General features: G+C 35.4%; 3 protein-coding genes, 1 long non-coding RNA gene and 1 other non-coding gene across 6 annotated transcripts; 3 read left to right on the plus strand and 2 right to left on the minus strand.

The window, feature by feature from the left end:
- The first annotated feature begins 414 nt into the window (after positions 1-414).
- LOC142518733 (COP9 signalosome complex subunit 6a-like) lies at positions 415-4032 on the plus strand. Its single transcript, XM_075621543.1, has 9 exons — positions 415-818; positions 905-993; positions 1395-1488; positions 2168-2229; positions 2318-2396; positions 2525-2617; positions 3111-3211; positions 3429-3484; positions 3715-4032. The coding sequence occupies exons 1-9, from the start codon at positions 512-514 to the stop codon at positions 3794-3796; spliced, it is 963 nt and encodes a 320-aa protein (XP_075477658.1). The 5' UTR covers positions 415-511; the 3' UTR covers positions 3797-4032.
- On the minus strand, positions 1772-2216 carry LOC142518734 (uncharacterized). The gene is made up of 2 exons (XR_012813633.1): positions 2006-2216; positions 1772-1939 (listed from the first exon to the last, which is right to left on the minus strand). It is a non-coding gene; the product is annotated as an uncharacterized LOC142518734 (long non-coding RNA).
- Positions 4033-4630: 598 nt separating the features above from the next.
- Positions 4631-6943, plus strand: LOC142518060 (WPP domain-interacting protein 1-like). 2 transcript variants are annotated; one of them, XM_075620672.1, is made up of 3 exons: positions 4631-4724; positions 4920-6080; positions 6332-6943. In XM_075620672.1, the coding sequence occupies exons 1-3, from the start codon at positions 4634-4636 to the stop codon at positions 6775-6777; spliced, it is 1698 nt and encodes a 565-aa protein (XP_075476787.1). In that variant the 5' UTR covers positions 4631-4633; the 3' UTR covers positions 6778-6943. The 2 variants fall into 2 exon arrangements, with proteins under 2 accessions (XP_075476787.1, XP_075476788.1); XM_075620673.1 differs by having other exon boundaries at positions 4681-4720.
- Positions 6944-7731: 788 nt separating this feature from the next.
- Positions 7732-9658, minus strand: LOC142518740 (zinc finger protein ZAT2-like). Its single transcript, XM_075621549.1, has 2 exons — positions 9510-9658; positions 7732-9391 (listed from the first exon to the last, which is right to left on the minus strand). Exon 2 carries the CDS (start codon positions 8978-8980, stop codon positions 7835-7837), a length of 1146 nt encoding a protein of 381 aa, XP_075477664.1. The 5' UTR covers positions 8981-9391; positions 9510-9658; the 3' UTR covers positions 7732-7834.
- Positions 9659-11635: 1977 nt separating this feature from the next.
- TRNAW-CCA (transfer RNA tryptophan (anticodon CCA)) lies at positions 11636-11707 on the plus strand. Its single transcript has one exon. It is a non-coding gene; the product is annotated as a tRNA-Trp (tRNA).
- The last annotated feature ends 47 nt before the right edge of the window (positions 11708-11754 follow it).

The following is an 11754-nucleotide window of genomic DNA, read 5'->3' on the forward strand; positions in this document are numbered from 1 at the left end:
TGCTTTGAAATTTTAAAAACAAAAAAAAAACAAAAGTGTAATATTAGCATCATGATAAATTCGGGAAAAAAAAGTTGTGTCCCCTAAGTTGTTACTATCATCTCCTCACCATTAATAAAATAGAATATATTATTATTATTTTTAATTTGATCAAATAATACTAAACAATTAACACAAAATTATTTTTAATTTAGAAGATTTGTTGGATTAAAAGTAAAATTATATTCAGAAATGTAATTATAAAATTAAGTATTTTGGTACTTACTTTAATGATCTGAAACTTAATAATAATATAATATAATAATAATATAGATATTATATATAAAGATTAATAAAATATAAATTTTGAAATAGTTATTTGTTTTAAATAATTAATTCTAAAAAATGTTTGACGGTAATAAATAGGGAAGGAACTTAGAGATCATGAGCAGCCAAAAAACAAAGGGAAAGGGTAAAGCTTTGTGAACCCTCGTTTTCACTGAGAAATTCGAAAAGCAGGGGAGAGCTGTGGATGTTCAAGCTTAGATCGAGGGAGAAGATGGCGTCGTCTTCCAGCAGCGGCCTCACATTCAAGCTCCATCCGCTCGTCATTGTCAACATCTCCGATCACTTTACTCGGATCAAGTCACAGTCTGCTCCCGCGCCCAACGGAGTCGACAACTCGTCGCCGCATCCTACCCCCCCGCCGCGAGTTTTTGGTTGTGTAATCGGTGTCCAACGGGGCCGGACGGTGGAGATCTTCAACAGCTTCGAACTTCTCTATGACGACTCCACCTACTCCCTCGACCGCGCTTTTCTCGAGAAAAAACAAGAGCTTTGTATGTTTTTTTACTTCTTTTCTCGTGTTTTTAATTATATGGGTAGAAGGAGCTGAAAATAATTATGTTTGATGTCTACTGAGCAGATAAGAAGGTATTTCCGCATTTTTATGTTCTAGGATGGTACTCGACTGGGAGCGATGCTCAAGAATCCGATATGATTATTCACAAAGCTGTGAGTCTGTCTCATTGTTTGTCAGCTCCACAAAGATTCATTCAGCTTTCCCGTTGAATAGCTTCATGTTAGCCTATAATAGTTTGGAGAGCCTTAATGTGTTACAAAGAGAAAAATGGCATGTGGAAAATGATGTACTTTAAAGGGTCTATCTGTCCTGTCGTGGACTTGCACAAACAAGTATTGATGAGAATATACCATAGTTAAGTTTCCCTGATAGTCATTCAATTATTCACATCCAAACCACAGATGGTTCCCGAGTATGTTGTTAAACTGTTACTTCTATTTTTGAGGCAGTCGACACATTTCATCGTTTCTGTGGTGCTATATTAACAAATGCTATATTAACAAAAGTTGTACTAGTTCTGTGACTCTAACGAGTAACCTCTTGTGTTTAACAGTTGATGGATATCAACGAGAGCCCTGTTTATGTTCTTATCAATCCTTCAATTAATCCTGCGCAGAAAGATCTGCCTGTTACGATCTTTGAAAGTGGTATGTGTTCCCGTGAGCCTGCCATTTATTTGGTCTCCAAGTTCAGCATTTTATCCATTTTTATGCAATTTATTTACTCCTTCTATCAGGATTGTGCTTGTAAACCTATATCCTCTGATAAGATCCATTATATATGCTCTTTCAGTGTTTCTCACCATGTTTTAACTGTATTTTTCTTATGTGACTTTTCTTGGTTCTGTTTCATCGTTCTTCCTTTGTAGAAAGACCTATCTTTTATCATTTGAAATTTTAATATTGTGGGATAGAACTCTATGCAGACATCTTTATATTTGTTTTTGAGTAGGCAATGAAAATAATCTAGATTTGTTAAGATGTAAATGATGCAAAATTATATGCAGCTGGGTGTGTGAATATTCTCATTCATGTATGTAATCCTGGTTCTCGAGCCATTTGCATTTCAGTCAAGAAGCCTGGGAGGAAACAATATTATCTTTTCCTTTATTATTGTTTTAGGAAACCATTGCCTTGTTGTTGTCAACTGAAGCAGTATCTCTACTTTGTGTAGTTTTACTGTAATAGAGAATTCCATCCAAAAAATGAACTACATGGTTGTTACGTCTGTTTGGTTGCTTTTTTACCATACTTCAGTCACAGAGTTTATCTGACACTAAGCTTCTATCTCTTTCCTCCCTCTCCTGATGAATTATTGTCATTCAAGAGTTGCATGTCATTGATAACATCCCCCAGCTTATATTTGTTCGGTCAAGTTACACCATAGAGGTATGTTTTGTTTTCTTTCCTTTTTTTGGTCATGTTTCGAGCAAGCAATAGACTATATGAGACTGACTGTCTTTTTTGTGCTTGCTAGACAGTAGAAGCAGAGAGAATATCGGTTGATCATGTAGCCCATCTAAAACCGTCAGATGGAGGTTCAGCTGCAACTCAGTGTGAGTGTTTTCTTTTCTGATAATTTCCAAAATTCGACGTAGTCGCTCCCTCCTCTACCTTGAAATGATAGTTGTCACTCCTCCATGACTCACTAGCATACAGGGTTTACGATTACCTTTTTATGTAGTGGCTGCTCACCTTACTGGCATACACAGTGCAATCAAGATGCTGAATAGTAGAATCAGAGTCCTCCATCACTATCTTCTCGCCATGCAAAAAGGTATATGTGGTTATTTTTCTCTTATTGTTTATGATGTGTTGTATATGACTTGACAAAGAACATAAAGGACTACGTGAACACAAGTATTTATCATCTGAAATACCACTATTTGCTCTTGAAAGTTTGTACGTTCTATCCGCCTAATTTGTTTTACCAATGAATCTCAGTTATAAAAATTGTATACGATGTTTTGGTGTTCTTCTCTATATATTTTTATTATTTTTCTGAGGCATGAGAAGAGTCTAATAGAGAAATTCCGAATCCTTATATGTTCTATATCAATAACTTCCAGAATGAAGAAATCGTAGACTAGTTTAGTTTTTTCTCAACATTGGTTTGATGAGAGGTTCAGTTTTTATCATACTCAATTGATGTGTATAGGTATTACATAGATAACCATTGAGACTACTGAGTGCATGAGATGGATTCCGATTACTATCTTTGAATTACAATTTTTATTAGTTGTGTTCACCAGCATTGCTGATGCTTTCAGGGGAAATCCCATCGGAGAATTCTTTGCTGAGGCAAGTATCCAGTCTACTGAGACGATTACCGGCCATTGAATCTGAAAAATTTCAAGACGATTTCTTGATGGTCAGTGCTCTGGGGATTTTGGTTTCCTAATATTTAAATTTGCCCGCATTTGTGCTCTCCATTCTCATAGAATTTAGGGAGAAGTCTTCCGTTTGAAAATATTAGAAATGTTGCAGTAAATCTTGTTTGTTGGCTTGCATGACATCTATGCATGCATGAAATAGTTTCTTCTATTTATTTTATGATCCCAAGTTTGATTCAGTTTAATGAATTCCAGGAATATAATGATACTTTATTGATTACGTACCTTGCCATGTTCACCAATTGTTCGAGGTATGTCTGTCATCCTGGTATTTTTCTTATTGAGTATTTTGTTGGTATATTGATGTTGAAACGGAAGTGGAGTTATAGATGCCTGATAGAATGATTGGCATCTGCAGTTAAAGGTTTCTTGACATTTGATCCATCAGATCTTGTTCTTCATCTACTTAGAACCAATTTACCTTGTGGCGGCGTGTAAAAGCCTCAATCATCTATCTTTATTGTTTTTGGTTTTTTGGCAGCACGATGAACGAGCTGGTTGACAAATTCAACACTGCTTATGATAGACATAGCCGGAGGGGTGGTCGAGCAGCTTTTATCTAAAAATGTGTTCTTTCGTATTATCCTCCTATAAAGGCCCTAAAGTTTATGCAAATTATATAATGTGAAAACACAACTAGAACAGTTTTCATGAAGAAAACGAGTTTTTGTCTCTTGAAATCTTCATCAAAAGTTCGATGGACACAGCCTGAAGTGTCTTCATTCGTTGAAGGAATGTCGAACATGGTGCGTTTGATTTTATTTTTTATAATAAAATTGCAAAATTTTATGTGTTTTCAGATTATTAAGAATATTTTTATATATAATCAGAGACCAATTTATCGGAATAAAACAAAACTCAGAGTCTCATGACTCGGACTCCAAGTCCATAATATAAGACGACCCATTTTTTTACACACTTGAACTCAATTCTTGTAATACATTTTTTTTCTTCTTTTCAAGTTAAAATAAAGTTCCATCAACATGGTAATAATAATAGAATATGTTTTTTGTGAGACGATCTCATGAATTTTTATCTGTGAGACGTGTTAATTCTACTAATATTCACAATAAAAAGTAATATTTTTTCATGGATGATTCAAATAAGAGTTCTTTCTCATAAAATAAGATCCGTAAGATTGTTTCACACAAATTTTTGTCCGTAATATATACAATTATAACCACACTACAATACAACATTTAATCATTTAAATCAATCTCCCGAGGATATTTATATATTTGTTTTTGAAAAGGAAAAAATAGAAGATGATGTAAAAGAAGGTAGCCATAATCAGTGTATCCCAGCTCACTGGACAACTCACGCTGGTTGTCTAGGGGCCATACTGTGGGTCCCATCAACATTTCCCTTTCTCATTTGGTCAAATTGTAAAATTCCGAATAATGTTATTTACGTCTACAAATGCCCAAATCCATCCCCAGCTCGGGTTTTATTTCTTGCCCGAATGTTCGTTTCTGGAGCCCAACGAGGTACGTTTAATTAACCAATACGCTTCCAGTGATTCATTTCCGTCGCTTAGATATTGGTTTGATTGAATTGTATTGGATCCCGAGGGTGATAAATGGATTGGATATTTACTTTTTCTTTTGGAGAATTGTTTCTGTCATCGATAATTTCTCATGCCGAAGTAAATCTTGGTTTTTTTTCTCGATCTTGATGGCACAGTAGTGGGGGAATCTGAAAGTTTATTATGTATGCAAGTCGGAATTAGCTCAGTTTTGTTCTGGATGGATTTGGAAAGTGAGATCTCGGTGCTCGAATCAGTTGAAAATAATGGACGGGTTGATAATGTTTCTGCAGTAGGAAACTTGGGAGATCTCGATGAAGCTAAGGTTCAGAATAATGGGTATTGTGTAGAGGAAAATAGTGGTCCTGGTGGATCACCATCTGAAACGAAGGGAAAGAAAAGTGAAATTTTGGGATCAGTGAGCTTGCCACCTTCGGTGATCGATCGTGATGTATCTCCGTCCTCTACGATGACAAAGAAAGGGGGTGGATTAAAGAAATGGAGAAGGATCAAGAGGGAGCCGAATAAGGTCGGGGACAGTAGTGTTCAGACTGGGAGCCTGACTATCAATGAGGTGTTGAATTTGGGTGGGAATTCAGGTAAAAGAGTGCAATTTGATCCAGAGAGAAAGCAAAGGAGTGATGGTTCCGTTTCATCTACTAATGCGATACTGAGAAGCTCGGATGATTTTGCTCTACTTGATGATTCTGGGTTGCAGATGCGACCCTCTTTCTCTGCTTGGACAGATTTGGGTAATCGTGAGGATCAGAGAAGTAAGTCTTCAACCACAGAAAGTAGTCCCAGAGTAAGGGGTGAGGCACCAACAGTTGTCGGATTTTTACATGATAAGAGGAGGATTCCTAGTTTGAGTGTAAAAGATTTGACTCACTCAGTGCGGCGTGGTATGCAAGGAAAAGGTAAAATTGACACTGGTAAGAAGTCCAAGGGAGGGAAAGTCAAAATCGAGAAGGAGAACTCACATTCCAGCACAGAATCTGACTCGCGCAGCTACAATTTTGTGTTTATGCATGGAATGCCCTACACAAGAAATGGAATTCGAACTGAAAAATCGATCGATTACAATGAAGAGAGTGGTGATGAAGATCAGGGCATTGAGCATCGACTTAGCAATGGTCTTCACAATGATTTTCACAAAAATGGGGAGGGAGGATACAAAGATGCCTTAACTGAAGATGTTGGTGCTGATTCATCTTGGGAGACTAAAGACGATAGGAGCCAAAATAATGGTTCCTCTATGAATATGGATCCTCTCGCTGAATCTATCTTTGGACTCCAATCTGTCGGGGAAATGCTAGAAAAAGGTAGACGCATCTTGAGTTTTATCTTTTGCTAGGCATGCTAATTGTCATTTTCATTATGTTTTCTCTTTACATAAATAAGCTCTGCAGGAATGTGAATTGAATGTAAGACGTGGGCGCAGCACCACCAAAAGACATATAGCTGTGTTTTATTACTTATCTGAATGGATTAATGAAGTTGGTTGAATTTTATGAAACTAATTATGGGCTCTGTCTTGTCTCTATTTTATAAACCTTTCATCATATCGATGCAGAGGTGCTAAAGCTTCGTGAAATTGGAAAAGATCTTACAATCACTGATCTGGTTCAAGACTTATCCTTTATAGAGCCCGTAAATATAGATGTGGAAACAGAAATTGAGGACCTCTTTAAGCGAAAGATAGAAGCTGAAGTGGAGTGTCTCGCTATATCAAGGACAGTCCAAAAGTTGAGGGATGCCGTAGATCATGTCACTATTTTGGAAGAACAAAAAACTCTGCCTTCAGATACAGTGAAGAAAGACGTTGTGCTTGAAAAAGAAGCCAAAAGGTTAGAAACTTTTTGTGAAGACACTGCAAGTGCGGATGATATGCTGAAACTTCAGACGAGGGTAGGTAAGTACATGTCATGTTTCTCCGTGCAGCTTGTATTGTTGGTAGTCGTCTTAGTCATCTTTATATTCCAGGAATCACCAAAATATAATGGGGTTGTTCCAACTTAGTGCCATGAGATCTTCTCTTTCTTATTCCCCGTGTGTAACATACTTAGATTTGGGTTTTTGAACCCATGTTTCTGTTTGTAAAATACATATGATTCAGCAGCACTCAGGTATTTGCACAAGTTTTGAACTCTATTCTTGATGATATGAACATAAAATAAATTGGGCATGAAGATGCTTATACTGAAGTTTAAGCAATATTTTCTGCTCCATTCTCGTACGATTTAAAATTTTTTTTTCCGATCTGAAACATGTAAGAGTTGAAAATAGATTTATAATGCAATGGCCGTTTCATGCATTACATCTAAATCTTTGAACTGGCCTTATTATAATTTCAAGTCATGTTCTATGGAATTTCTCGAGATGCAGTTGCTTGAAAAAATCGGACATGCTTTATGATCTCAATTTACTCGGTGTGCACCAAATGATAGTGACTGCGAGTTCCGTCGATGGTTGTCGTAAAGAATTTGAAAAGGGCATAAAACTTAAAGCCATAGAAGTCGTGTGCGAGTATAGGAATTGAGGAGAATTAAAATATAGCATAAAGAATTGACAACTCTGTTGGGGGAGATTGTATGTTATAAAACGTCAGAAAGTATTGATGGGCACTCGTGAGTTGCTTCGTAAAATAACGAGAATTGGCCTGGAAAGCCGTTGAGGTTTCTCTACATTCATGGGGGCCTTTGATTTTCAATGCTCCATTTCCATTATTTTCTTATGTCCTCATAAATTTAAAGGTGCATGGTTATTTTTAAATCAAAATGATTCGAATAATGTTGTGTTGTGTGTATTCTTGGAATTTTTGGGGAAATTATATTTTTAACTAAAGGAAAAAGATTTGGCCGTTTCTATTCTTTCTCGTGTCAAAATAAGAATTAGTAGGCAGTCAATCTCCATGAGTAATAAAATAAACACAAAAGACCATACCAAACGACAATAAAAGTTAGAGACGAAGGTTCTTATTTCAGATCTAAATTTCAAGCATTGTCAACTGACCTAAACCGAAAAAAAATACCAAAAACAAACCTAGAAATTGAAAGAACATGGGAAGGAAAATAATTTACAAATTGCTGCACTCTGATGCAGGAAGTTTATTGAGATCAATTTCTTGCGAAGTCTTGCTCTTATTGCAAACCATGGATTGTTTTGAGTCATTTTCTTTGGTTTCTTGTGGGGTGGGATTAGATGTGTTTTCAGATTTAAGAATGACATTCTTGATTACAACCGTGCATTTGTTGTGTCCTGACATGTGGCCACCAAATGCTTGGCCAGTTTGAAACGACTTCTCACATGTACCGCACCTATATTTCTCAGAGATCGGGCTTGCAACAGGCTTCTCCGGAATCACTGGAGTAGCATTTTGTGATTGTTGTAAATCAAAAAGCTTCACCTTTTTCCTTTTCTTCTTGTTCTTGATCAACGTTTTCGAGCCCATATTCTTGATGTAATCATTCAAGCTGACATCATGATAACCTTTCACATCCTCAAATTCATTACCCTTTTTACTATGTACAAGACCACTCTCCAAATCTCCCCCAGTCAACATCATTAGACCAGCAGCAGCTTCGAGCTCCTTCGATTGCAAGGCATTCATCTCCAAGCTCAGACGTTTCCGCCCTCTCCTCGCTGTCGAGTTCCACCCCGTCAAATATACTGTCAGATCAACCCCTCTACCATTCCCACTATCAGCTAAAAGTTCATCCTGATCACCGTTTTCGGGGTTTTCATCATACGACAAACAAGAATCAGAGCTCGTCTTCTCGATTGAAGGTGGTCGACTACCCCTCCAATTCCTATCTGAATGTTTCTTCATGTGCCCAAACACAGATTTCAGCGAGCAAAATTTTTTTCTGCAAATTGGACAACTTGGTCTCTCGTCAATATCAACTGCACCTGAACGATTACCGGCAGTAGGACTCTTCTTCTTCTCACACTCCATCTTCACCGAATTAGTCACCCTTCTGTCCTCTTCTACACGAGGGTTTTGTTTCTTAAACTTCACAGATTGAGGGGCTTCCAGCTTAATCTTGAAAATCAAATTTTTCGTCTTCCCCTTTTGATAGTGAATTCTCATGTGACCCCCTAGAGCTTTACCAGACTTGAAAGTTTTGTTGCATAAATCACAAACACAAAGTTTATCACTGTCTTGGCTCATCTGATCCTTCTGCAGCAACCCCTCAATATTCGGATCTTCGGTATCCTCCATTACCTCTTCTCCGCCATCTTTAGGTATTTTCAGCTCAATCAACAATTTTCTTACTCCAAGAACGGACTCCCACTCAACAGATCCACCGCTATTTCTTTTCTTTATTGACTGCGATGCAAGATCTTCCCACTATTCATCTTCATTGACAACAACACAAGAACAACCCCAGCTAAAGTGTATTTATGGTATATATGTGCATAACAATGAAGTAAAAGAAAAGGACCAGAATTTTCCACGACTTGGAGATGAGTAGGTAAAGTAAAAAGAAAAACGAGGGCAACCTCCAAGAACTTAGCTTTTCAGCAACCCTAGATGCCACATAAATGAAAGGGAAAAGCACCGAACCAGTGGAAAAATATGATGTTTCCGATCAAGACTTGGATTTTGGAGACGATGAGCATTCTCCGTTATCTGAAACAAATCATACCGAAAGAACATAAAATCAGCTAGAACAAAGGAACTCTATATCTAGATTATATGCATAACGTACAAAATAATAAAAGCTCAAAAGTTCAGCTCAAATGCTTACCTTTGTTCTGAATTTGCATGCAATCATCCATGTTTCCTGTGTTTTTGAAGATACACTGAATGGAGATATCCATAGACAGAACCGAATCGATATATCGCTGATGAGAATGATGAAAAATGAGCTGAAAATCAAAACCAATATAACGAAAGGCTGGGGTGATCGGATTTTATCAACCGAAGAAAATTGTCACATCTTTCACACTTTTTAATATATATATTTTTTGTTTTACTCTTTATTTTGTTTACTTGTCCTCGTCACCTCTAACTAAATGTCTACATTTTAAATTCACAGAATTACAAATTTACGAAAAGATAAGATAGCTCAATCTCAATGATTTTTTCGTTCAAAGTTATTTTTATATCTGTCAAGTTTTTGGATTTTAAAATAAATAAATGTCTATTTTAATGGAGTTGAAGCTTATACTTTATCTTTGGGATTATATTCCCTTTTGAACCCGAAAATATTTAAAAGATTGCATGTGATAACAGAAAGCAAATTGAGTATTTTTGGAGTGCTTACGTTTGAACAAAAAAATTTGTTTAATTTTCCTGAAAATTAAAGGTATATTCTAATTATCTTCTCAATTCTGTTCTCACAAATAAATAAATTTTTACGCTAATTTTGATCATTTTATAATATCCCACACTCCAAATAAAATCAAATAATTCCACATGAACATCTTATACAAAAATCGAACATGCGATCAAAGAGTAGGTCTCTTGTGAGACGGTCTCACGAATCTTTATCTATAAGACGGGTCAATCCTACTGATATTCACAATAAAAGTAATACTCTTAGCATGAAAAAGTAAATAGTTTTTCATGGATGACCCAAATAAGAGATTTGTCTCACAAAATACGACCCGTGAAACCGTCTCACACAAGTTTTTGCCCTAATCAAAATCAAGCATGCAATTAATAAAAATCCTCATAAAGAATTGTAAAGATAAACAATGAACGAGTTTTTAATTGTTTGAAGTTTTTTTTAAAAATATGCACATGTAGTATCTATCCACTTACATCTATTTATGAATTAGTAACCAAATTTATCTTAAAAGGAAAGATTATTCACATTAAAATATTTTACGACATTGGAGAACAATTATTTTCAATGAAATATCTTAAAAAATTTATATAATTTTAGCTTTTAATTTCTTATTATGATTTTTCACATTTCTAGTGTGTTCACAATATTCATGTATTATAATAATAATTCAAAGTAAATGTGGCCAAATTAATTGCAAGAAAAGGGGTATACCACCATTTGAGTAAGCAATTAATGAGATTTGAACTAAGATTTAGTCGTCTTAATTAATTTAATAAATTAGGAAATTTCCAGATCTTTTCGTTCTCAAAATGTAAATAAAATCAATAAAAAAAATGTGAATGAAGTTAATGTGATGAGATTTTTTTTCCCTTTTTTTTTAATGGTTTGGCAAAAACTTGTGTGAGACAGTCTAACGGGTTGTATTTTGTAAGACATATATCTTATTTGGATCATCCATGAAAAAATATTACTTTTTATGCTAATATTATTATTTTTTATTGTGAATATCGGTAGGATTGACCCGTCTCACAGATAAAGATTCGTGAGACCGTCTCAAGACCTACTCTAATGGTTTTGGGTGAAAGGGATGTAATGAGTTATTGTTGATGCTTGGACCATGAGCTTTTATATTAATCATTAAATGGTTATTTAAATGTTATGTAACATTTTTTTTTTATAAAATCTACAACCAATAGAAATTTACTATATATCGATTGTAAAAAAGTAAAAGAAATCACAATTCATTAATTAGAAATATTACAGAGAATATTGGAGAAGATTTTTTTACCTGTCCGGGGTTTTGATCTATTTTAAGTACAAATTGAATATTTTCATTCTTAATTAAAGAGACCAAACAGCAAATTCAAAGCGTATATCTATGGAAGAATTTTTGTTTTAAGAAATGTGGTAATGATCGCGTATCTCCAGTAGTTGTAACTCAACATTGCGGTAAATATTAATTAATATATTAAAAAAATTAGTTTAAAAGTAAAATTATTCGACACGATTAATTGGATTTTAACTTCAGTCAGATATTTATTTTGTTACAAATATAATAAAATCCACCCATTTGGTACCAAGAATCCGTGGCGCAATGGTAGCGCGTCTGACTCCAGATCAGAAGGTTGCGTGTTCGATTCACGTCGGGTTCAAATCCCCTTGTTCTATAGTCTATTATACGGTTCAATTTCCTTTTTTT

This window comes from Primulina tabacum, chromosome 11, assembly GCF_025594145.1.
Source record: "Primulina tabacum isolate GXHZ01 chromosome 11, ASM2559414v2, whole genome shotgun sequence".
NCBI lineage: Eukaryota > Viridiplantae > Streptophyta > Magnoliopsida > Lamiales > Gesneriaceae > Primulina > Primulina tabacum.